The sequence below is a fragment of the Gambusia affinis genome, linkage group LG20, assembly GCF_019740435.1.
Source record: "Gambusia affinis linkage group LG20, SWU_Gaff_1.0, whole genome shotgun sequence".
Lineage (NCBI taxonomy): Eukaryota > Metazoa > Chordata > Actinopteri > Cyprinodontiformes > Poeciliidae > Gambusia > Gambusia affinis.
Window position 1 is genome coordinate 18,524,893 of NC_057887.1, and position 26,047 is coordinate 18,550,939.

Below are 26,047 nucleotides of genomic sequence, written 5' to 3' on the forward strand. Positions count from 1 at the left end.
AAAATAATTATATTGAGCAAATTATATTGTATTTGCAAAGAGGTGCTCGCAGATGTAACTGCAGCAAAAGCTGATACTTATGGGCATCAAACCTTTTTAGATTTTTAAAGAAACTGTCAAAACTGATTTATTTTTCTTTGGCCTCATAAATGTACTAGCCTGGAGATTGCCTTCCGGTGCCATTGCGGTGTATTATAACCTTGCTTAGCTGCTTCATCTGGTCGTTCTCACATTGACGTGGATTCCTCCCCTAGAATTTCAACCGGGTCGATTAGCGATCACGTCAATCATCTCTTTGCGGTGGAGGATGGTTGTTTACAACGCAGGCAACTTCCGGGAAGCTTAATAGTGTAAAATTAGCATGTTAGCATGTCTGTAGTTGTAGCAATGGCAGCGAAGGAAGTGAACAAAACTATTCAGTCCGTGGTAGCCAGGCTTCGAAATGTTGAATTAACAGTAACAGTAGTGATGGGTAAGTGAGACGTCATGAAGCGTTTCGACCCATAGCGAAACTGTTGATACTGTCACTGAATACTGACACCTGCTGGACATTAAAAATCCCAACAGACAATGTAGTTGACAGACTGATTTGATGACCTAGTCTATACAATAAGAGCTAAGTCATTGTACTTTATTGCATATTATATATTGTATTATGTCATATCTTCAGTTAAATTCAAAATATGTTTGATATTATTAGATACAGTCAATAAATAATGTGAACATGTACCAAGTGATTTAAGTGAACGTGTTTGGAATGAGAATATTTGTGGACTGGGGTTTTGTTTTTCACAAATTTTCATTTTAAAAAGTAGGTTTTTCCAACGTTTGGAAATTTAGTTTGTTATGCTTTTTGGGCACAACTTCTTCTGCTGTAGCAAAAAAAAATGAAGTAAACAATACATTTATATGAAATTATTTATAAAAAGCAACTGAGTAATTTGTAGAACGGGGTTTCGTCTATGGGCTTGACGCATGCGCCGATGCATCGGTGTTGCCGGACCAAATACCAATTAGCAGCCATCTTGTCCGGCTCCGCATCTCTCTCTTTGGAGGATAGCTATTTACAGCGCAGGCAACTTAACTGGCGCATTATGTTAGGGCCGAACGTTAGCATGCCTGTAATTTCAGCAATAGCAGCGGAGAACGTGAACAAAGACATTCAGACTTCAAATTGTTGAATTAATATCAACAGCCATCTTGTTCTGCTTGGCATTTCTGTCTTTATGTTGCATCGTAGAAGTATTTTACTTAAATTACTACTATTTTTTAAGTTATGGATAAAACATTATTAATGTATATAATATAATTTATTTGCCTATTACTTTTGCTCAGCCGCAGAAGTTTTACAGAGCTGCGTGCTACTTCACTGTTTGTTTTGTAGCGGAAGAAGCGTCAAATGCTACTTCCGCCTCGGAGAAGAAACTTTGTAATGGTTTTGTTTCTGTTCGTCAGTGCCCAGCTGCTTCAGAAAGAAAATTTCCCAGTAAAAATACAAGCGTGGGGCAAATAAAGTTGCTAAAACAGAAGATGGAGTCCTGTCTGTTTTGTGAGTGCAACACGGGCTACAAATTTAGATTTGTAACCTGTAATTTGTTATTACTTTGTGTCGCTCTGTCAAATAAATTCCAGATTGTGATTCTAAGGTGCCAAATTTGAAAAGTTTAACAGCGTATAAATCTTTTTGCAAGGCAGTAGCTGCATTCCCATTACAAATGCAGGCAAAACATCTCCAATGACCATAAAATTGCGCAATTTGACATTTCTAAAATTATTTTTGCTGGGTTTAATTTTAACACACCAATTAAATAAAAAAATAAGTGCTATTATTTTGTGGTATTTTGATAAATGCATTTATTTTGCAAAACTGCATCGTAGGAGTCAAATAATCAACAACCTGATGTTGCCACTGGCGCAAACCACGAAGAAGAAAGCACAGGAAGTAAGTAGTTGGAGGATCATGGCACCGCATGTTTTTTATTGACTTATGACATAAACAAACTTATACACATGTGATTTTAATTGCGTTTCTTGCTGCAAAATTATGTTTTTTAGACATCAGCGAAATGTTGACAAAATTTTGCAAACACTTGTAATGGAAACGCAGCTAATATGACCAAAAAAACGCCTCATAAATTTTTTTTAAAATCAAAAATCTAGTTACTTTCACTAAGGGAATTCATTTTCCAAACGTCAAATTGCGCGATTATGTGGTCAATGGAAACGCAGCTACTGAAGAAACAATGTTTGAAGAAACAATGCCACAAAAAGCACCAGAAAGATTGCGAAAGAGCTTTTCCATTGATTCATCCGAGGAACGCAGGCACACATGCATGCACCCTCTCAAACACAGAGGCTGTGTGTTGACTTAAGAGTTAATGAATGGATGATTGAGGACTGGGAGGACTGGGCAAAGCAGCTCCGTGGAAACAACCCCTCTTTCCCATGGAAAGCAGCATATAAGTTGAGTTAAAGACAGAGAAAATGAGCGCTTCACACAGACTGAGCTAATTTCTGTGCGCAAAGAGAGAGAGAGGTGGAGAGCCTGGAGGGGCTTTTTGGAAGCTTTCGAAAGCACCAATAAAGCAAGTAGCATGTTCTTGACAAGAACCCAAAGGGGAAGAGAGTGAAAGAGGAGCAGCTGTCGGAGGAGGAGAGTGAGACAAAGACGGAGTAGGGGGGCTGTCCTTGCTTGCTCTTCACTCCGAAGTCTGAATGTGGGAGGAGGCAGTGCAGATCAGGACCAAGAAAAGAAAAGAGCAGTAAGGAAAATGTTTGGCATGTAAAAAAAACACATCTGACAGCTGTGTGTTGTGGATAGTTTCGGGAAAGCACCTTTGTGTGTGTGGTGTGTGTGTGTTTTTGAGGGGTCGGGGACCATGCTGCAAGGGAGGACTGTTCCCTGGGTCTGCACGCTTCTGCTGGGGCTCATGGGGCTCCCGGCGTCGGGCTCCGACTTTCAGCATCACCGATACGAGGACATGGTGCGGGAGCTGTTTGCGGTGCACAGCGACTGCCCCTACATCACCCGCATCTACAGCATCGGGCGCAGCGTGGAGGGGCGCCACCTCTACGTGCTGGAGTTCAGTGACAACCCAGGGATCCACGAAGCTTGTGAGTAACACCTGATTCATTGTTTGGAAGCACATTTAGCAAAAACAGGTTTTATGGTGTGTTGAATCAGGGCCGGTCCAAACCTTTTTGGGGCCCTAACCGGGTTTTCATTTGGTGCCCCCCCCCCCCCCCACCCTACCCCATATGAATATGTCAACCTGGAATGCTTGATCATTCCTCGGTTACTCTTATGTGTGTACCATACCTGGTATTATTAGCTTTGCATTTTCATTACACATAAAATCTTTGTCTAAAAAACACAATTTTGCATTTGCAATGTTTCCAATAAATGAGAAAAACAACCATGTTCCCGTGAGAAGTCATTGAAAATCAATGACAGCTACATGAAATATATTCAGAAATCATCAGAAGAATCGTCGGCCTGTTAGCCAGGCATTGGCGCGACAAGCTCCTCACATATGACCACGGCTAAATCAATTAATCACTTAAATTAAAGTGAGCTTAATAATTTCCATTTGCATGATTTATTATTTTTCTCTTTTGTCCTTTTGGTCTTACCTATCCCTTTTATTGAAGGACAATTCTGTTAACAGAATCTTCATAATTTATTTTATTTGTTGTTTTTGTTTATTTATTTTGGATATTTAAAATGTCTTCCAGTTCCTGTGTTAAATGTTCATTAAAACTTACATTTTATCGATCCTTGAGAGTCAATATTATGCCATTACCTATATATTACTTGAAAATTGTCTCAAAACAACAATATTATAATATAATTCATCATCCAGAAAAAATTTGAAAGTAACATAAGATTATAAATTTATGGTAAACAGGTTAAAAAGTTTGATATCAGTATACGGTATTTATTGTGTAACAACCTTAAAAATAATATAGAACCTGTTTTTCACGTGTAATACTATTCAGTTTGTATTATTCAATCATATTTTATGTTTAACCAACATGCTAACTTGGTGCTCTTGGAGGCCCCCTAGTGGTGTGGGGGTTTAACTCTCATATGCCTCTGGTTGAAATTAATTTGCATTCAAACAAGGCTGGGAAAATGAAATTAATTTTGGTGGAACAGTTGGTGGAACAGATTTCAGAGCACATTCTGTTCGTACTTTTATCTGTTGGGACATAGCTGGCAGAAGACGGATCAGTCTGCGAGGATTCTGGTTTTGAAAAACACACGCTTTCTGATTTGGCTAGATGAGGACAAGAAAAGAGGGGAGCGATTCCAAGGCTGGCGTCTCTGATAAACATCAGCGAAAAGAAGAAAATACAAAAGAGCTGAGCCAACATCTGTGTTTCATCTGAGTTTTTCTGCCATCCAGCCTCTGACAAATTTTGTGGTGTAACTCAAAGCTGAGCAGATGACTAATAAGTTCACTTTGAGTCAACATGGGTTTAACCCTGAGCCTACTCCTGCAAAATGTTTTGCTTGTTTAATCCCCCCACCTCCTTTCCTCTGCTCCAAATCAGTTTCTCTGTTTGTTTTGCCTATTTGTCGTAAATTAAAAGCACAACTTCATTGCACATATTTATGTGGGTAAAATACCAACTAATCATATCCCATGTCATCAAGATTTCTTTTTCTTTCCATTTCCTCATCTGCTTACGCCAGAATTTGAAAAATAGGCCGACATCTGCAAAGAATGCTATTATGGCCATGTCTGAGTTTGCATTTCTATTTCTTTTTCCCCTTTCTGCTTTTGCACACGTAGCGGCTTCCTTCAGTAGAATTGAAGGATGTGTGCCTTTTCTGTCGCAAGGTGAAAAACAGGAACTGTTCGCTTCATGACGGGGGAGTTACCCGAGGTCTCGTCTAGGCCAACATTTCTTATTCTCTTTAGGAAGTTCGGCTGCTTCGGCTGTTACTGAACTCACTTTGTGGTAAAGAGCAGGAAATGAAGTCATGAACAATTAATGGAAAGCGTTAATAAATTTGGAGGTAGCGCTGCTTCCCTCCAAACAAATCAAATCATATTTGATAGTCCAGGAACTGTTTGGTCTTCTAGTTCCAGAATCTCTGCACTTCAGGCGTGATTAATGAAGCGACCCCAGGGAGGAGGGAAATCTATCCAGCCGACGAGGTTGTTTGGATTGGTTGCTCAAAGATACCAACGAGAATACCAGATGACCTTCTCTGAAGTAGCAAATTCAGCCACAATCACTTCTTTGCCTTAGCTGATATTGTCTTTTTTGAGAATAGTTTAAGTTTTTCCTCTTGTCATCAGTTAATTTACTCAAGGATTTTGCGGCTGTTGATTTATCTTAGCTAAATTCAAATCACAATTTGTTCAAAAACTTACAGAAATGTCCTTTAACATCACTTAGGACTAGAGGTAGACATTTATTGTATCGTTTATCATTTATCGTGATAAATTTCTATTCATTGTTAGAATTTTGATTGATCGTTGTATCGATAAACCCCATCAAACCAGTTTGATATTTGTACTATTTTCTCCAATGTTTGTTCAACAAAAGAATCAATAAATACCAACAAATTTAAATGTTCAGCTTAGTGACACAAATCACACTTCTTTACCTGATTATTGTCCTAAATAAGCTCATTACAAGAGGAAATGTTTGTGTAAAGTATTACTTATGTTTGTGGGGCTATAACTGCTCTGACAGAGTCACAACCATATAGTTACCATAAAAAAGATGTAATAAATCATTCTTATTGTTGCTTTTACCGTTATCATAATAACACCTCATATTGTGATAAAACTTTAATTCCATATCGCCCAGCGCTACTTTGTGTGTTATTGATTGATGGTTAATGAGCTGAAACTTGAAGAGCAGAAGCAGCCTTTAGCAGTATATATTTTTATTTACTCAAAGACTTAGCCTCCACTCAGACTCTGGGACTCTCATAAACTCTCATAAATCTTTATCTCTTCCAATTAGTGTTGAAAATAACCTGGAAATTGTAGAATATTTGCATGAATGATTAATGCTGTCACCTGGGAGTTACTGTATAGTAAGGAAGGAAGTAAAGTTTATTTATAAAGTGCCTTTCACAGACACAAAGTCAAAGAACTGCACCTATAAATCACACTGAAGCGATACATAATCTAAAAACAAGATTAATGCAGTAAAATTAAGCCGGAGAGAACAAAACTTTAAATGTCTGCTGTCTGTGTTCCTTGTTTAAAGTAAGTTTCTTGTTTAAAATAAAGTAATAGAAAACAAGAAAAACTTCTACACAAATACCAGACTGTATTCAACTGAAAGTTTGCAAAACAGCCAAAGTAAATTAGCACTTTAGAATCTTTAAACTTTTAAAAAATTAATTTAGGGGAAGATAAGTGCGCTAAACATCTTCAAAGTTAGCTTAAGGGCTAATTAGCTCTACTGTTAGCGAATCAGCAAAACTGTGTCTAATATTATTTATATAGGGTGACCAGACGTCCTACTTTTCAGACCTAAAAAAAGGTCCGGGGGGAATTTCAAAATCGTCCGGGATTTTGGTCAACTGCCTCAAAACACATTACATAGCTTACAGGTTTCTTTGTATGGCAAAGAAATCGGTAGCACATGCGTGTCCGCCGATTCTCACCCACCCCCCTCCCCCCCGTTGGCGCATGTGTGTGTGTCCGCCGATTGTATTATTATTATTATAAATACAATTTAAACTTTACATAAGCATCAAAATGTTTTTTTTTTTGTTTTTTACCAAAATAAAACACATAATGTTGGGATGTAAGTAACATGATTCATATTGAAATAATTTTGCCCACCTGTTCAGTAAAAAAGTGGAAATCTTCACATTAATTCAACAGTATTTTTGTTTTTGCAGTGGTTGAGTTGAAAAAGCACTTCCTTTCTTTCTTATTCTTAAAGCTGCACTACTCACCTATTTACAGGCTGATCTTGAACTGTTTAAAAAATTAAGTGCACGTGTGTATGCGTGCTCATGCGGGATGATCTTTTTTACTTTCCTGCTGCCTGCATTTTTCCAATTCTTCCTCCAGTGGAGCCGGAGTTCAAGTACGTGGGCAACATGCATGGCAACGAGGTGCTAGGCCGTGAACTCCTCATCAAGCTCTCGCAGTTTCTCTGCGAGGAGTACCGGGCCGGAAACCAGCGGATCACGCGGCTGATCCATGACACACGGATCCACATCCTGCCCTCCATGAACCCCGACGGCTATGAAGTGGCAGCCAGGCAGGTAATGTAAACTCTGGTGTATGTGTGAGCTTTTTTTGCCCTGAAAGAAAAACCAGAGACAGGAATCTCCCCAAGGAACTCTCTTTGTCTGTTTTTCTAATCTAGTCATCTGCTACCTTAGAAGAAAAAGAAGTAGATTTGTTCTTTTTTATTTGCCAAAAATGTCAGGGTCCCAAGTGAAAATAAACACCTGTAGGTTGAATCAAAGCACATTCCTCACACTCCACACATAGTTTGTTTAAATCCACGCGATAATAAGCTAAGCTATCTGTTTTAGTTTCAAATGACACATTCAGACAATAGCAGGTAATTTTTGTCCCGGTGTTTGCTCGAGTTAGTGACTCTCTTAGAGGTAATTGGGGACTGAACCACAGATCGCATGCTACGCACTCTGACACAAACACATACACGTGTGTGCAATCTCTTTGAGGCTAATTATAAGTCCGGAAGCGAGCTGCAGCACATGGCAGACAGCAAACCCTCTCTTTGCCAGTCGGAGCACATAGGAATAACTGCACTGTAATTTGGCGCTTAGCAGATGTTTGGGTGCAACACCATCTGGATGGTAAGGTTTGTTTTCCTGAATCTTGGTTTGGATTGTGTTGGTTCTGTCCTATTCAATCACAGAAGAACAACAGAACCGAATATATTTTCATGAAGGTGTCTGTAACGGTTTTCAAACGTGATATTCTGGTATATTCAGTTCGATTGGGGACCAAAGTTGCAACATTTGTTGAATTTTCAGATGGTTTGGTTTTGCTTTTTTATGGAATTGTTCTTCTCAGAAGCAGCCGAGCTCAGATGCACAGAAACAAACCGTCACAAAGTTTCTTCACCCAGAGCTACAAAGTTACAACTGACCAACTGATGCTACTTCCGCTACAAGACAAACAGTGACGTAACTTCTGCAGCTGAACAAAAATAACTGTAAATTATATTAAATAAATGAATAAAAGAGTGTTTTATCCATAACTTAAAGATAGTAATAATTTAAATAGAATACTTATTGGATGCAACATGTGTGTACTGTATGTTTAAATTTGTTTTACTTTTTTGTAACCAGGTTGTTGTGTGTTACCAGGTCCCTCTTGACAATGAGATCTAGATCTCAATTGGGTTTTACCTGGTTAAATAAAGAAAATAATAAATAAATAAGTAAGTAAAAATAATTAATTGGAAAACTGTTCCCTCACGATGGCTGTATCATTTATTGTGATAAATTTATTATGATAATAATTTTGATTGTTGGAATTGTTATTGTTACTATTTGGTCCACTGTTTGTTCAAAGAAGGTATTAATACATTTTAAAATATGGTTAAATGTAGTTACTATTTTGCAGTTTAATGATACAAATCACACTGTTTGTGCTACAAATTGGAATGTTTTTCTAGAGCAGTATTTGTGTTAGTGGGGCTTTAAGTGTTATGACACACTTCTTATCGTTATTTTTTATTGCTAACACAGTAGTACCACAAAATATCACAATAGAAATTTGAGTCCATATCGCTAAACCTCACTCCCCCTCGCCTCTGGGGGCGCTGTATCAAGAGCCACTAAAGGAAACTACACAAAACAAAAGCCTCAGAAGACACTGACCGCAACTTTCTTCTTGACGAAACGTAAACAAAAATGGAAAGCCGTCAAAGTTTAACGGTTATAGGATTTCTTTTTGTCTTTTGGAAAAGACTACGAGCCATTTCTCATGGTAGAGCTGGACACCAACGTTTGTTTCGGTTGTAATTACCCAGAATGTCTTGCGCTTTGGTTAGCTTCTTGCTTTTTTTTTTTTTTTTTTTAGCGGTCCCCAGTCCAAACCGCACCAGAATTCACTTCAACCGAACCAAGACCTGAGTTTTTAAGGCTAAGTGAAAAATAAAACTTGGACCACAGTTATTTAGAGCAGTTAGCTGATACCAACAATACATGCTAACTTAGCATGTATTGCTAAGTTAGCATGTATTGCTAAGTTAGCAATACATGTTAATTGACTTTTAATATTAATTAAAAGTAAATTAATATTGACTTTTAATATTTAAAAGTCAATATTAAATGAATGCTTAGCATTGCTAAGCATTCACGCAGTTTGGTCAATTTGTGTTTGTGGGTCAACAGGGTTCTGAACTGAACGGATATCTGGTGGGTCGGGGAAATTCCAGAGACATTGATCTGAATCGAAACTTTCCAGACCTGAATTCACTGATGTATTACTACGAGAAAACCAACGGACGAAACCACCACCTTCCTCTGCCAGACAACTGGGAACATCAGGTCAGTGTTACTGGAGAAAGTGTTTATGTCTGTTAGCACTTAAAAGACAAATAACCTTTTCTCGCTGCCTGACATTAAATAGACTTAACTGTTTAGGACAGCTGGAATTCAAAACTTTACATTTTCTCAGTATTTGGTAGCATTGCCTTTTAAACTGTCTGACTTGGCTCAAATGTTTTAGTTTCGTTTTATAATGTGTTAAAAAAAAAACTATTTTTGTCTCTGAGCAGAGTTGGGTAGTAACTAGTTATATTTACTTTTTGGAAAAAATGTACTCTGTGGAGTACTTTTTACTTGAGTAATTTTATTATTGCAACTCTTACTTGAGTAAAATTTCTGGATACTCTATCCACTCTGAGTAACTTCACTGAATGGCGAACAAGCCTGTTTTAAATTTAAATGTAAATTTAATTTAATTCAATTTCTGTTTGGGATCAAAAAGATATATTTGAATTTTGAATTTTTAACCAAAAATTCACCAGACACAATCAAATATGTGCAGTTTTTGTGTTAAAGTTTTAGACTGAAAGAAATAGATTTGGAAACTGTTTCTTTTGCCTGGTTTTGTTATTTTGTAATAAGGTTATTCATATAAATTATTTTCATTTTGGTCTCTAAAATAAAATTTCCACAAAAGTTTGTATTTTAGCGGCCGTCGCGGGTTTGATTCCCGGCCTGGCAACCTTTGCCGCATGTCTTCCCCCTTCTCTCATTACCCACTTTCCTATCAATTAACTTTCAAATAAAGGCCACTAAAGCCAATAAAACCTTAAAAAAGTTTGTATTTTAGTCTGCTTGATAGTTATTTTTAAATATTAAATGATTTATGTTTTGATCAGTTACTCAGTACTTGAATAGACCTTCTACTAAATAGTTGTTTTTACTCTTAAGTCATTTCTTGGACAAACACTTTTTATTTTTTTCTGTTTCCCAGACAGTTACTTAACAGGTTGTTGCTAGGTAACCAAAACGTGAGTGAGTTGCTAGGTAACTAAAGAGTGACCGAGTTAGTTGATTCCACCAACCTGTACAATTATTGAATATGCTATCACACAAAATGATCTTCAAGTGATCTTGTGTCTATCTCGATATATTATTACTGATTTATTGTCCATCCCTAATATATTAAATGTAAATAATCTGGTTTTGGCAGCATACGTGTATTAACTTTTTAAGAGAAAAGTCTATTTAAATGAAAGAAAATGCACAAGAAGGTGAAGAGATAAATGAAGCCTGGGGGAAACTGAATGAGTTTGTGTGTGTATGTGCTGAATAAAGAGCAACTGTAACATTACTGGGTTTTTTTTGGCATTAACTTTGTTGATATTTATAAATTGGCGAGTTTTGCACAGGATCAGATTGCTTTAACAGCTGAGCTACAGCAAAAAGAAATTGAGGATAATTTAAAGCAATTTGGTGCAAATGTTGCACTCTTGAAACAGACAGGACTCCATCTTCTGTTTTAGTAATTTTATTTGCCCGCTGTGTATATATTTTTGGGAATTGTTCTCTCAGAAGCAGCCAGGCACTGACAACAGAAACAAAACTGTCACAAAGTTACAAGAGCTACGAAGTTCCAACTGATGCTACTTCCACTACAAGACAAACAGTGGCATAGCACACAGCTCAGATTCTGTCAAACTTCTGCGGCTGAACAAAAAAAAAAATTAAATAAATGAATAAATAAGTGGGTTCCTCTAGTCTATTCTAAGCCTGGCAGCCCGCCGTGCTTTACTAACTGCCCCGCCAGGCAGCTAGTTTTCTTGTTTTTGTTATTAGAAAAATTAATAATCCAAAAAAAAAGAAGACTCTACAGGTGGTTTGTTTTATGTTGTAAGTGTGTAGAGTGGCTTGCTTTTAGGTCCTCTGAAAGGTTTTGTTAGTCTCCGCTTTATTAACCACAAGTATAAAATTTTATGATGTTTTCATGTATTTGTTTTAGGTTTTGCATGTAAAAAAAGCGCAGAAAACGGCTTGAAAAAGTTCAGTTTCAAGTAAAGAAAGCACATATCTTTCTTTTACTGTCATTTTTAGAAGCTGCAGTTTTGTGAATATTACCTTTAAAGTCTCTTTTAGGGTACAAACTATTGGCTTGACTTTACAGAGTAAATACCATCGTTGAGGTTGGCTTCAGAAGACACCTGGCTTCGTTCCAGGTGATCGAATGGCTTCTGTAGTTCGCTGTGTACTTGCTTCAGGGCACTCAAGCGTGAAATGAACAGTAGGGGGATTTATAAAAGCATGTGCCGTCAAACTATTGCAAATAGTCTGCCAAAAGGCAGGTTTCCAGCATGAGGGTCAGGTCCTTGGGGGAGTCTCAACTTCTCCTCTCAAATGCAGAAAGAAAAAGCTGCTGTTCATGATTAACCCTTTTAAGTTTTCCTACCAGCTGGAATGAATATTGTAGCCTAACGGATTTCCATTTAATCAAGATACAACAGCGTCCTTCAGCCTATTGTGCAAAGTTGAAAGTAGACATGATGGTGTTTGTATCACATTTTAGCAGATTTCTATCTGCTTTTAGTAATGAAATGATAATTAGTCACTTGAAATGTTCATAAGGTTGCATTGCTTTTGCAGAAACCAAAGCCTGTCTCCTGTTATTATTGTTGTTCAGTTTTTAAACAAGTAAAAAAAAAAAAAAAAAAAAATTCGGTGTCATGTTTAGTTTCTGGTTGGATCCGATTGGAGGCAGACTTGGAGAGCTTGTTAATGAAAAATAAAGATTTGAAGACATTTAAAGAGAACTGCACTGAGAAGAGTTATAAAGAGTTTAGACAGGAGCAAACAAAAACCAAGGGCTTAAATACTGAGGTGGAAAACAATAAACCAGGTGAACTAATCAAAGGAGACGTGGAAACAGTTGTGGCAGAAGGAAAGTGGAGAAACTGAGAGAGGGAGACTAATTAACAGAAAGGAAGAGAGAAAGAACGACAAAGATTTAAGAGAAATAAATCCAAACGGACAAGAAACTAAAGATTGAACTGATAATTTATTAAATAAAGAACCAATGAAATGACTACAAAAAGACCTATGGGAAAAAAAGAACAACAACATCCTGATCAAAACACAAACACTCAAGGAGTTGGATAATTACTGCTGGTTCAAGAGTAAAACATTTACTTACAAAAAACACATTGCAACATCAATAACATCATTAAGTCAAACCTTCTCTCGTGATATCAATTTAAAAAGTGGCGTATAGACTTTTTCCTTATTATAATATAAAATAATTCATCTCTGCATCAACAGATAAAACATGCTTTGTACAGGAAACTCTCCATGATTTGTTTGTTTTTAAAATATTTACAAAACTGTTAAATAATTAAAAAATGATAAAGTGGTTGCTGGTGTTATCCTAATGTAGCAAGACAAAGTAAAAAATAAAACAAATTATCTAAATATATAATTCTAGACTCTTGCGTTACCGGGAAACTGGTTTAGGAGACTGGTTTCTCATCCCTCAACTTTAAACCAGTTTAATCAGAAATGCTGTAAACTGAGGAAACATTTTGTGTCTTGAGTTTTACTCTCAAGCAAACATGAGGAGTTTATAATTTCCGTCTCTTTTCACCTGCATATTTTTCATTATAAGGTTACAACTACTGTTTTTCTATCTGGCAGCTACAGTTTGTCCCAGATGGCCGCCTCCAGACTGGGAGACACAACCGTGCCACTGTTATCGCCATGTTATTCATGCTGGTCAGGGTAACATTTACTGGCAACATGAAGCCACAAGCTCTGCGTTAGCCTCCAGGCAAATCAAGGCTGCATGCTGCAATTTAGCCAAGTGATAATATTTCATTCAAAGGAATGATTGAGGTGAAAAATGCCTCACTGTTCTTCAGATGTGGGGAAATGACTTAAGATTTACAGAGACTCTGGAATATTTAGTGAAAATCCTCCATAAATAGAAAATCTTATGTTTTCATCTTTTGCTAATTACTTGGAAAAATTATGTTTTGATGTTGTAATCACTGCCTTTTAGTAGGGTTTTGAGAAAACCCCACTGTGTGAAGCAGTAAGTTATCCCATGTGCATTACACTGTAAAAAAGAAATACTAAAATCTACTCAATAAAATTTAGGCAGCACTTTACAACTAATATTTTTAATGAGATTTTACAGGTTGGATTTGAGTCAAAGTTAATTTAAGCCTTTCACATTTAGTAATTTAAGTATACTCAAATAGAAAATATAATTCAATTAATTTAATTTAAAAAAGCAAATTATGTAGGAAAAAAATCACTCTTTACATTTATATAAATTAATCATAAAAATAAATGTAGTTAATGTACATTAATCAAACAACAGAGTATTAGAGCCAGGCTACAAGAATTACTGTGCAATTAGGAGAACGTAGAATAAAGATGCAGTTTTACTAGAGGAACATATTAAAATCATGGGAAGAAGTTGTTTTAATAGGAAAACAGCTTAAAAAAATTATGTTGGAGTTATTTTAAAATTACTACTTCATTCTCCTAAAAGTATGACTTCATTCTGGTGATATTAAGACTCTATTTTTGTATTATTTTGACTTTATTATTGGAATTACTATGACTGTATTCTTGTAATGAAAACAGATATACTTTGTCACGGAGTTGACCTGAATTGAAAGCCTAAACTGTAAAACATGCTTGTTAAACAAGATGGCAGCATTGGGCATGCTGATGTCACTCTGAACTGCAGAAACCAATGGAGTGCATTAGTGACAAGAAATCCAGACTTTTCAAACATTAAATTCTCAAAATAATTGATTTAGCCCATTTCTTATTGCACTGTAACCCTCAGCATGACTCTGTTTCAAACTCTCCCCCTTTCTCTTCCTCACAGGTTGAACCTGAGACTCTGGCAGTCATAAAATGGATGCAAAACTACAATTTTGTCTTGTCGGCCAATCTCCATGGAGGAGCAGTGGTGGCCAACTACCCCTTCGACAAGTCACGAGACGCTCGCATTCGAGGGAGGACCACGTACTCAGCCACTGCGGATGACAAAATCTTCAGGCAGGTGTGAAGCTGCTTAAAAGTTACTTTCTGAAGTTGCACATCTGACCTGATCTCATTGTTATCTGTTGCTTATTTGTGTAAGCATCTGAATGACGGGGAGTGTATGCGTTTGTGTGTGATGATAGTTGGCGAGGACGTACTCGTACGCTCACAGCTGGATGCACTTAGGCTGGAACTGTGGAGACTTTTTTAACGAAGGCATCACCAATGGAGCCAGCTGGTATTCTCTGTCTAAAGGTAAACAGTTTACTCTTAACATGATACGTCCTCTGTTCATGTTACTGACTTGTTTGTCTTTTCTCACCTTGTAAATGTACTCTCTCTTGGCTTCAGCGCTTTTCAGCATTTCCTGCAATGTTTGTTTTTTGGTTTTCACCCAACACTTTGATGATTGCTTTGTCAATGGATACCGTCCCAAGCCTTTTTCTGGAAAGTTATCTCTCATACTGACTCATCGTTAACCAGTTTTGACCTTTGCCTTTGCCAAACAAACCCACTCAATTGATTCTGTCCCGTGTTTGGACCGTTGTTATGTCTCAGCAATGTTCAATTAGCCAGTTTTTCTTTTCAGAAAATGACTTTCTTCCCTTATTTCCTTAGTCAAGTTTATTTGTATAGCACATTTCAGCAACAGAGCAGTTCAAAGTGCTTTACGTCATGAAAACATCATGCAGTCACTGATTCTAAAACAATAAACATTGCTTTTTGTCAATGTTATCATTAAAATCATCAAGCAAATACATATCAGGTATGTTGATCAATAGCGGTGTAACTATAATTTGTTCCAGATTAATTGAGCATAGAAACTTCAATAATTCAAAAATATGGAGTGGCGTCAGATTTTAGCGGTTGTATAATTTCTTTTTTGTCTTTGGTATAAAAAAATAAAAAATAATTCTTCCTCCCGCTGGTACTAAACTCTCATGTTTGTTTTGGTTGTATCTACCCAGCATGCTATTTGCTATAGTCCACTTCCTGCTTTCAGAGCCATTTTTGGTCCACTTGGCATTCACATATGCTTTTGAACAGCACCAAGGTTAAATTTAGCTTTAACTAAACTAAAACCTGATCTGCTTAGGGTTTTAGGTGGACCAGAGTTTGCTTTTTCTAGTCTGCATCAGTGTTTGATAGTGCATTCACATTCTCCCAAACAAACTGGACTTTCTAGATAAACTAAGTAGAGTTGGATTAAAACAGACTAAACAGGGCTGGTGTGTTTTTCATGCATTTCTCTTTGTTGCCCCTAGATGAACTGGCAACCTGTCCAGAATGTACTCTTGGACGAACATAGTTTAATAAAAATTGTGAAGTCATGTTGAGCAAACCCTTATGCAGCCAAAGAGAATGAGTATTAAAATTCGCAGCTGCACACAAGCACAGACTTGGTAAAAGAAAGACAAGTATGGACAAGGCCTGAAATCCAGTGACAAAATTTAGATTTTATTTTATTTTTTACCACTGCCACAGGGGAAAAACAGATAAAGGTTGGACTGTCTGCTGGGTAATGTCGTAATACTGTGTTCGATTTACTCCAGAAGTTGTAACGGTGAAGTTAAGTTTTATACTGTACACTGAGGATTATTGTAGTGCTAATTACTATTATCATCACAATCCGGGTAAACTAGAAGATTTATGCAGAACTCTTAGAAATGAGTCAATGGTTCATCAATTTAAAGTAATAATTTTGATCTATATACAAAAGTTAGGACACACCTTCTCATTGAATTCAATTAGAAAGTTTGTCCAAACTTTTGGTCTGTACTGCATGTAGTTTGAAACTGATCTAGGTTTAGACTATGGTTGGGCAATAAGTGACAAACATATCAGGATATAAGCATTTCATACCAATCAATAATTTTAAATACCTGAAATACTGACAAACTGGCGGTGTCATCTTTTCTGTTTTAGCCACAGTTTCTTCTCAGCTGAGTTGTTGTTTTTTTTTAGTAGTTATGAGGCACAGGAGCAAAACCTGAATCTGCTACTCTATAGGTCGTTGCTAGGTAACCAAAGAGTGAGTTAGTTGATTCCGAAAACCTCTACTTAGCTGGGCTTGAAAGGTTGAGCTGCTAAAGTCTTTCCTCTGCCTTCATTAGTTCAGTGAAATTATTGAAAATTCTATCAGCCGTGTTATTTGTTGATATTGATCACAATATATATTGTTATTCTTTTATTGTCCAACCAATAAACTTCGTAAAGTCCATAAATAAGTCTGTAAATGTTTCTAGTTGGTGTATTGTTATATCAAAATCAAAGTGGAGGAAACTCTATTCTTATTTTTTTCTGTTCAAAAATCAAAAGCATGATGAGAGATTTACATGTTTACCCTGTAATGAGGGATGGAAACAAGCTTGTTCATTTAAATTGCTGCTAAACAATATAATCAGAGTATCGGTTTGCGTTTGTTGCCATAAGAAAAATGGCACTTATCCAGCAAGAACACTGATTGACATACTGACCCATTTTTCCACCAAAGATTTATCTAAAACTTCAAATGTTTATCTGACCATTAGAGCAAGTGTTCAGCTTCATCTCAGTTGAAAAGTATGTGAGGCTGCAGAGCTTTACGAATGAGTCGCGAGTTTTCCAATGGGTTCAAACCAGCCGCAGTCTCATTTAGCAAGAGTATGTCATGTTTAATTTAGCAGGTATTTTGCTCCAAGTGTTGTGTCATGGTGTGTGAGGAAACATTTGAGCCTTTCAACTTCCAAGTTTGAGCTTCGTCATAGACATCAAGAGAGACAAGAAGCTTCTTGAATGAAAACATTTCAAATCTCATTTTTATTTTTGTTGGACTTTTATTCACTCTTTGGGACATTTTAGTCTACTTCATGTTGTCTGACTATTAAGTGAACCTTTGGTTCTGAAGCATAGAAATATTTTTAATCACAGTTAAATCATGGATTAAAATGAGGTAACTATGTTTTGCTGGGTTGATTTGAATGGTTTCGTTCCCAATTGAAAAACTACATTTTGTATTCACTCACCTCTAAATCAATTAATCACATGGGAAATAAAAAAACTCAATAATTTTAATTTCCTTGATTTATTTCTTTTCTCGTTTCTCTCTTTTTACCAAAAACTGAATGATAAAAGTCTTCAGTCTGGTATTTTGGTCTCAACTAGCCCTTTTTTTGAAAGATAATTTTGTTTACAGAGATTTCATTATTGAATTTATTTCTTGTTTTTGTCGTCTTCTTTATTTATTTTGGATATTTAAAATGCCTTCCAGTTCCAGTGTTTAAATGTTCATTAGAATTTAAAGGTTATTGATACTTGACAATTTCTTCTTGTATTATTGTGCCATTATTACTATTATATTACTGGGTCTCAAGGCAGCAATAAGTTCTGGGGCAATTTATCATCTTGCAAAATTTGTTATTGTGACATTTTAGTCTAATATGTGTGAACATTTGTTTATTAATCTGGCAAGATAGGAAAAGTGTTCAGTCTTTGTCTCCAAAAGCATCTTGAACCTTCAGAGAAAGTGAGATTTTTCTCCTAAAATCGTAACAGGAATAGATTCATCATCTTTCATTTATTGTTTCTGTTTGTTTAAGGCATGCAGGACTTTAACTACCTGTACACCAACTGTTTTGAGATCACTCTGGAGCTGAGCTGTGACAAGTTTCCTCCAGAGTCGTCGCTGCCCAGAGAATGGCTTGGCAACCGAGAGGCGCTGATTTCGTACCTGGAACAGGTCAGAAAAATTCACCCTGATGTTAATTTAGTCCTTCTGGTGAACTCTTTTTCTAAATTTGGGCCTTCAGTTTCAGAGAAATATTCCTGCCAACGAGTGTTGTGGTTTGGTTTTAAAATGAAATGTGCTCTTAATTCACTGCGATTAAAATATACAGTCAGGAAGTCTTATTTCACAAAGGGGGATAATTATTTTTCCCCCTCATTGTGGTGAAACTGAAATCCCTTCATTCTGTGGAAAGTTTATTGTTTTGGAAAGTTTGTTCAACATGTAGTTTGTAACCCCACCACTACGGTTAACAGCTATCCATGGTATTAGTATAAAAATGCTTCTCATGATGTATTTGATAATAAAAACTCCAGCAGTTTTACTTTTCTTTTTAATGCCATCTGTCTGTCTCCAGGTGCATCATGGGATAAAAGGCATGGTGTATGACGAGAACAACAACCCAGTCAGTAAAGCTGAGATTGCTGTCGCTGGGATTAATCATGATGTCACAACCGGTAAGACTGCAGTTTGTTTCTACTTATACAAATGTTTTTATAAAAAATTCAGTTTTTATAAGTGCTGAAAATGCATTTGCATCTGTGTGACATGTATTAATAGATCCTATGTATGTAAATTTGGTTATTTGGGCTATCCATTTTGTGCATTCTTTGGAGTTATTTGTGGAATCTGAAGAGAAATTTACATTTTCTTAACAATAAAGCAGCTTATCTTGATCATTTGGATAGTTGCAGGAGACAGAAATTATAGCAACAGACTTACACATCTGGAATAAATAATAGATATTTGATCCAAAAACAGACATCTAAATAGTTTCCATTGCTGGAGGAGTGCACAGTTGATCTGACTGTAGGAGAAATGGACAAAATGAAAACAAGAGCAGTCTGTTTCAGAAAGAAATGGATCCTCCTCTGCTGGTTGAAAGGAGAAATGCACTTCTCAAAGAAGTCCAGTCTAAATACAGAGGTTTACATAATGATAATGTCGATAAGAATTCTGTGTACAAGTTTGAATTTATTCAAGATTTTCTTTAATCCACACAAGATCAAAGTTCTACATATAGTGGTGTGAAGTAAAAATTGTTGTATTATTTCTCTTAACAATTTTATTTAATTCTTTTACTCATTTAACCACATTAGTATTGTTAGAGTATGTAGGCTAGAGATTTTCTGCAAAACCAGTTAGAGGGGTCCCTGCAGCAGGCTGACAGCGACAGCAAGGCGCCAGTATTTGTTAATAGAAAAGAACAGATAGTTTAGATAGGTATAGTGTGATGGAATAAGCCCTGAGGCTTAACAAGTTTCTCTATAGAATATCACCAGCTCAGAGTTTTAAGAAATTGATGCACTTGCTGGATATTTTGGTTTGACAATGTTCTTGTTATGCGAAATAATTCCATTAGCAAACCTGATTTTTGGAAACTCACGTATTTGAACAAGAAGATGTTTATCATCCAAGGAGTTAACTGACCCACCCTATGGTTACGTGACTTGCATGAAAATTGTTCAACTGAAACTGGAGTGACCACATTGTGTAACATGAGTTTTATATATTGCAGCTCCAAATCAGAACACAGAGCAGCTCGCTGCTGTTTGTTCTCCGTCTGCAGACGAAATAAAGCTTTACTCTTTGCCATTTGCCAGAGTCTCATCCTGATCTGTTATCACACAGATTTTGTCCACAGTGGTCATTTACAGGTCTACCTTCACTAATATTAGATTAAAAGTAGAACTGGATAATAAATCAATAGCAATATGTATCGCTATACACGCGTGATCGGTATGAATAGATAATACATCTAAAAGAACATTTAATATATAAAATATTCATCTAGACAAAGGAAAGGCCACTCAACCTCTAACAACCAGCTAAGCAAAGAATCAACTAACTCACTCACTTTTTGGTTACCTGGCAACTCACTCGTTCCTTGGTTGCCTAGCAACAGTTTGGTGAGTAACTGCCACAGCAGCAGTTTAAAGTTCCGTCACTTTCCCTCATAACGGCTTAAAAAGGAAAAAAAGAAAACAATTGAAAACTGTGAATAAAAGAGGAAAGATCATGCATGCAACTAGTTTGGTTGTATTTCAGATATTTAAAACAGAAAAACGAATCTATTATTATACATAACAACTGATATGAAACACTTGTACCGTGATTCGTTTTTCAGCTATGTCATCTAGCCCTAGCTAAAACTCCTTTAGGCAATTGAAGCTCAGCGAATAAAAGTTTGGTTGCCATTAACCTCGTTAATGTGCTGCTCAAAGTGCTAATGGTGGAGAAACAACTTACTGTTACAGGAAAACTGCTTATCTGCTGTCATTGGTGGCCATGCCAACTAGCCTTAGCATTACTGGTTAGTTGTGGTGGACCAGCTGTAGAGAGAAAGTCTTTTAGGACCTTGCCTGATTTTAAATCCACATGTTTCCAGTTCTGATTTGTAAATGGCGATGTAAAATAACAATTGACACCAACCTCTGTGTTGTGGATTCCTCCAGGCGTGGATGGCGACTATTTCAGACTTCTGCTGCCAGGAACGTACACCGTGAAAGCCTCCGCTCCAGGTTACCTATCTTCGTCCAACACAGTGACGGTGGGACCAGCTGAGGCTATCCAGGTTGAGAATTTTCAGAAAATCTCTACTTTGAAAGATTTAATTGTTTGAAAAGTGGCTGAAATACTCACCTTTTTAAAAACTTGCTCCCTGGCAGCTTAATTTTTACTTGAAAAAAGCTCCAAAACAAAACCTAAAGGGGAAGCACCAACATGGGAAGAAGAGCATCTCCGCCCACAAGGCGTCACTGAAGCTCGGCCCAAGATGAAACATGCACAGAAACTCACTCAGAAGTTAACCCAGAGACAGAGGAGGCATACCCAGCATATTAATTATGTAAATGATACATGTTCATGATATATCTTTGTAGTCTTAGGGTAATTATGGAATAGAAACATTATTTTCTTGTTGATTATAAATCGTCACATCTATATGAAAGGATTGTTCCAAGCTCAATGTATTTATGTAACAGTGTTGATATGTATGAACACAACTGTTTGTGTAAAGGGAAAAAAAGTAACTTTTTTGTTGTCTTGGTTACGCAAAATTTGACGAGGACTGTAAAAGAAACTAGAAAATTCCTGAAGAAATTTAACTGGGGCCTGCCAAAGTGTGCCCGTCGGTTTGGACCCAGCGTTCTGATGCTAAGAATTTGCATCAATGCTAAAGAAAGCTGCAATGTAATCAATAGCATGTGGAGAATCACAAGAATGTTAAGTAAGCTGGACATGCAACATTCAGTATGATAAAGCAAGTGCATTAGCTAAAATGAGCAAATATGCTAATGTAAGCATAAATACTTTCAGTAGCATGTGGGGTATAATTAGAATGTTTACTGTCATTTACTTACTCCATTAAGTATACTAAACATGGCTAATAAGTCTGAAAAATAGAAAATAGCTTATTTAAGCTAAAAGGCTAATGCTAATGAACCCTAACCTTCGATAAACAGATAATGCAGAATGATATCACTGCACCGCCTCTGGCGGTGCACTGTCCAGAGGGGCATTTTGAGGCTTTTATTTTGAAATTTGCAGTAAGCTTCATATTAAATGCCCACACTAATCCAATGTGTAAGAGTGCTTTGGATAAACCAGTCACATAAAGCCAAAAAGAGCAATTACATGATGTAAAAATTCCCAAGGCTTTTATTTTGAAATTTTTGTTAAGCTTCATTTGAAAGGGTCAAAGTCATCCCATGTGTAACAGTCATTGGATTAAATCAGTCATATAACGCTCAAAAAAGCAATGACCTGATGTAAAAAATTTCAAGGGCTTTTATTTTGAAATTTTCAGTAAGCTTCATTTCAAAGGGCTAGACTCATCCCATGTGTAACAGTGACAGGGTTAAATGAGTTATATACAGCCCATAGCAGCAAGTTGTTGTAAAGGCCAGCTCAGTCCTCCTCTGTTTTAACTGAACTACTAGTTCGAACTACAGTGATGCGTATTTGTAGTCCTCAGCAGCTCTCCCTGCTCTGGGTTCCGTTGCCATGGTAAATAATCCTCTCTGCCAGCTGTGAGTGAGACATCCAGGGGGAGACAATTCTCTGTTTGAGCCAGCCAGTTTGACTAAAAAAAGCATTGCAAAAAACAGTTTCCCGTTCGGGAACCGTAATACATATTCGAAAACCGTTTGAAGCATATAAGAGGGCTATTTGTCGTCTCACATAGTCCCGCCATTCATATCTCTACCTCACTCACAGTATTAACAGCGATGAGATAAAAAAAGTGTGTGCCAAGGTCTGAAATTTTTCAGAAATACATGGAAGTGAATCAGTGAGATCTGTCTGCTACCCTGGCGCATGACTTTGCTCTGAAGCACCTGGAGAGAAAACTGTAGCGCTTAGATAATTTTGAAAACATTTGACCGGAGCAGGCACGCGTATCAATGTCATGACCAAGATTGCTCCCAATCATGCAATATGCGTGAGCGAGAGGGCGAGTTAACAAAAGATTTGGGGTCAAACTGTCGCTCTGACTCTCCCTCGAGCCGAGCGGCCTTCCCACTCTGATTTTTCAAAACATCAAAAACTTTGGGTCGCTTAGTAAGAAGTTGTGGACAACCCATAATACATATTGACGTGCTGTCTTCACTTTAAAAGAGATAACGGACGTATCTACAAAATGAAGTTTGAATGGCGTTTCTACATAAAGTTATGACGACACAGAAAATCCTCAAAAATAGGGTATTTTCAGGATTTACTGGTTGCCTCATCCCCTTGACGACGAGAGATGCACCTGGTGAGCTCGTTAGTGATTTTGGGGTCGTTTTTTGCTTTTTACGTCGCCATGGTAACTCCAAATCCCACCAAAAGTAATAGCACACCTCACGGGATCGAGCTGCACGTTTTGATACCACTTTTGTGGGTGGGCTCGCAGCGGTACGAGCCGCATTCACGGTGACGGAAGAATAAGTTAAGAATAATAAAGAGACATTCTATTGGGTGTAGAACAATAGGTGCCTGCCATGCAATGCATGGAGGCAGTGACTGACTTGCTTCGCAAGTCAGTCACTGCTCTCCTTATGCATTGCTATGGGCAGGCCCCAAAAATTCCTGAAGAAATTTAACTGGGGCCTGCCAAAGTGTGCCCGTCAGTTTGGACCCAGCGTTCTGATGCTAAAAATTTCCATCAATGCTAAAGAAAGCTGCAATGTAATCAATAGAATCAATAGAATCACCAGAAAGTTAATTAAACTGGACATGCACCATTCAGTATGATAAATTATGTGTATAAGCTAAAATGAGCAAAAATGCTAATGTTAGCGTGAATGCTCTCAGTAGCATGTGGGATATTATTTGAATGTTCCCTGTAAGTTACTTAATTCCTTCAGAATACTAAACATGGCAGATAAGTAAGAAAAATAGGTAATAGCTTATTTAAGCTAAAAGGCTAATGCTAATGAACTGCCTTGCTACGCAAGGCAGCTCCCTAACCTGAGAGAACCAGATAATGCAGAATGATATCATTGCACCGCCTATGGCGGTGCACTATTCAGAGGGGCATATTGAGGCTTTTATTCTGAAATTTGCAGTAAGCTTCATATTAAATGCCCACACTAATCCAATGTGTAAGAGTGCTTTGGATAAACCAGTCACATAAAGCCAAAAAGAGCAATTACATGATGTAAAAATTCCCAAGGCTTTTATTTTGAAATTTTTGTTAAGCTTCATTTGAAAGGGTCAAAGTCATCCCATGTGTAACAGTCATTGGATTAAATCAGTCATATAACGCTCAAAAAAGCAATGACCTGATGTAAAAATTTTCAAGGGCTTTTATTTTGAAATTTTCAGTAAGCTTCATTTCAAAGGGCCAAACTCATCCCATGTGTAACAGTGACAGGGTTAAATTAGTTATATACAGCCCATAGCAGCAAGTTTTTCTAATGGCCAGCTCAGTCCTCCTCTGTTTTAACTGAACTACTAGTTAGAACTACAGTGATGCGTATTTGTAGTCCTTAGGAGCTCTCCCTGCTCTGGGTTCCGTTGCCATGGTAAATAATCCTCCCTGCCAGCTGTGAGTGAGACATCCAGGGGGAGACAATTCTCTGTTTGAGCCAGCCAGTTTGACTAAAAAAAGCATTGCAAAAAACTGTTTCCCGTTCGGGAACCGTAATACATATTCGAAAACCGTTTGAAGCATATGAGAGGGCTATTTGTCGTCTCACATAGTCCCGCCATTCATATCTCTACCTCACTCACAGTATTAACAGCGATGAGATAAAAAAAGTGTGTGCCAAGGTCTGAAATTTTTCAGAAATACATGGAAGTGAATCAGTGAGATCTGTCTGCTACCCTGGCGCATGACTTTGCTCTGAAGCACCTGGAGAGAAAACTGTAAGCGCTAGATAATTTTTGAAAACATTTGACCGGAGCAGGCACACAATGTCATGACCAAGTTTGATACCAATCATGCAATATTTGTGAGCGTGAGGGCGAGTTAAAAAATGATTTGGGGTCAAAATGTCACTCTGACTCTCACTCTAGCGGAGCGGCCTTCACACTCTGATTTTTCCAAAAATCAAAAACTTTGGGTCGCTTAGAAAGAAGTTGTGGACAAACCATAATACATATTGACGTGCTTTCTTCACTTTAAAAGAGATCACGGACGTATCTACAAAATGAAGTTTGAATGGCGTTTCTACATGAAGTTATGACGACACAGAAAATCCTCAAAAATAGGGTATTTTTAAGATTTAGAGGTTGCTTCGTCCCCTTGACGACGAGATTTCACCTGGTGAGCTCGTTAGTGATTTTGGGGTCGTTTTTTGCTTTTTACATCGCCATGGTAACTCCAAATCCCACCAAAAATAATAGCACACCTCCCGGGATCGAGCCGCACGTTTTGATACCACTTTTGTGGGTGGGCTCGCAGCGGTACGAGCCGCATTCCGGGTGACGGAAGAATAATAAATAATAATACTTAAAGAGACATTCTATTGGGTGTAGAACAATAGGTGCCTGCCATGCAATGCATGGAGGCAGTGACTGACTTGCTTCGCAAGTCAGTCACTGCTCTCCTTATGCATTGCTATGGGCAGGCCCCAATTAAAAGAATGTTTTTACAATTTTTCTACCAGCTCAATGATTTATTCACTGATTCTCCTTTCATATTCATGTTTGTGAAAGGACTGTAAATGTGTTTTGCATATAGAAATGTACGAAATTCTAAGTAAATGCAATATAAAAATTAAGAATAAAACTGCCTGAATTCTTAACATAATTTTGAAATTGATGATACACATTTCTGATCTAAAAAAAGAGAGTAAAGATCTGTAAAATACGTTCACATTTGGATTTTCTTGTCATGGACGCTAGAGGTCGCTGTTGTAAAAAGAAAAGAGCGACCTCTAATTCCTAAATTATTTCCTCACTCTCACCATGATTTTTGTTGTTGAATGTTTTTTCTATTTCATATTAGTATTTATAGTACTACACCTTTATTTGCACTAGAAGTAATAAATTCTCATTCTTATTAAAGTTACAAATTATTTTCCATAAACCTCAATGGTTGATTTGGTAGATTTTAATCTTTGGGTTTACAGGGTGTAAATTAATAGCAGCTCCTGTGGTGTCAATATGTACGGAGGGACAGAAGTGCCAAAATACAAATAATAAGTTATTAAATTGTTACTTACAATACTGATCCTTTGCTTCCAGTTGGTGGCAGCAAATGATGGTGCAAATAAATTTGAATTGAGTTAATTATAGCACACATTTAAGGGAAACATGTTAAATTTGTTTTGGTTTTTTTAGGTTTT

General features: G+C 37.1%; 1 protein-coding gene across 2 annotated transcripts; it reads left to right on the forward strand.

Moving 5' to 3' along the window:
* Positions 1-2,434: 2,434 nt before the first annotated feature.
* Positions 2,435-25,504, forward strand: cpn1 (carboxypeptidase N, polypeptide 1). 2 transcript variants are annotated; one of them, XM_044102194.1, is made up of 10 exons: positions 2,665-2,762; positions 2,868-3,114; positions 7,056-7,252; positions 9,365-9,520; positions 14,352-14,528; positions 14,653-14,764; positions 18,088-18,227; positions 18,631-18,730; positions 20,729-20,847; positions 20,942-21,441. In XM_044102194.1, exons 2-10 carry the CDS (start codon positions 2,880-2,882, stop codon positions 21,050-21,052), a joined length of 1,347 nt encoding a protein of 448 aa, XP_043958129.1. In that variant the 5' UTR covers positions 2,665-2,762; positions 2,868-2,879; the 3' UTR covers positions 21,053-21,441. The 2 variants fall into 2 exon arrangements, with proteins under 2 accessions (XP_043958128.1, XP_043958129.1); XM_044102193.1 differs by having other exon boundaries at positions 2,435-3,114; positions 20,942-25,504.
* Positions 25,505-26,047: the final 543 nt, after the last annotated feature.

What these genes read in the sequence shown, in the direction of transcription:
- cpn1 (XM_044102193.1), top strand. Translation starts at nt 2,880, where the DNA reads ATGCTGCAAGGGAGGACTGTTCCCTGGGTCTGCACGCTTCTGCTGGGG. An exon ending in CTGGTATTCTCTGTCTAAAG is followed by an intron (nt 14,765 to 18,087) that starts GTAAACAGTTTA and finishes TGTTTGTTTAAG; the next exon opens with GCATGCAGGACTTTAACTAC. An exon ending in TGATTTCGTACCTGGAACAG is followed by an intron (nt 18,228 to 18,630) that starts GTCAGAAAAATT and finishes GTCTGTCTCCAG; the next exon opens with GTGCATCATGGGATAAAAGG.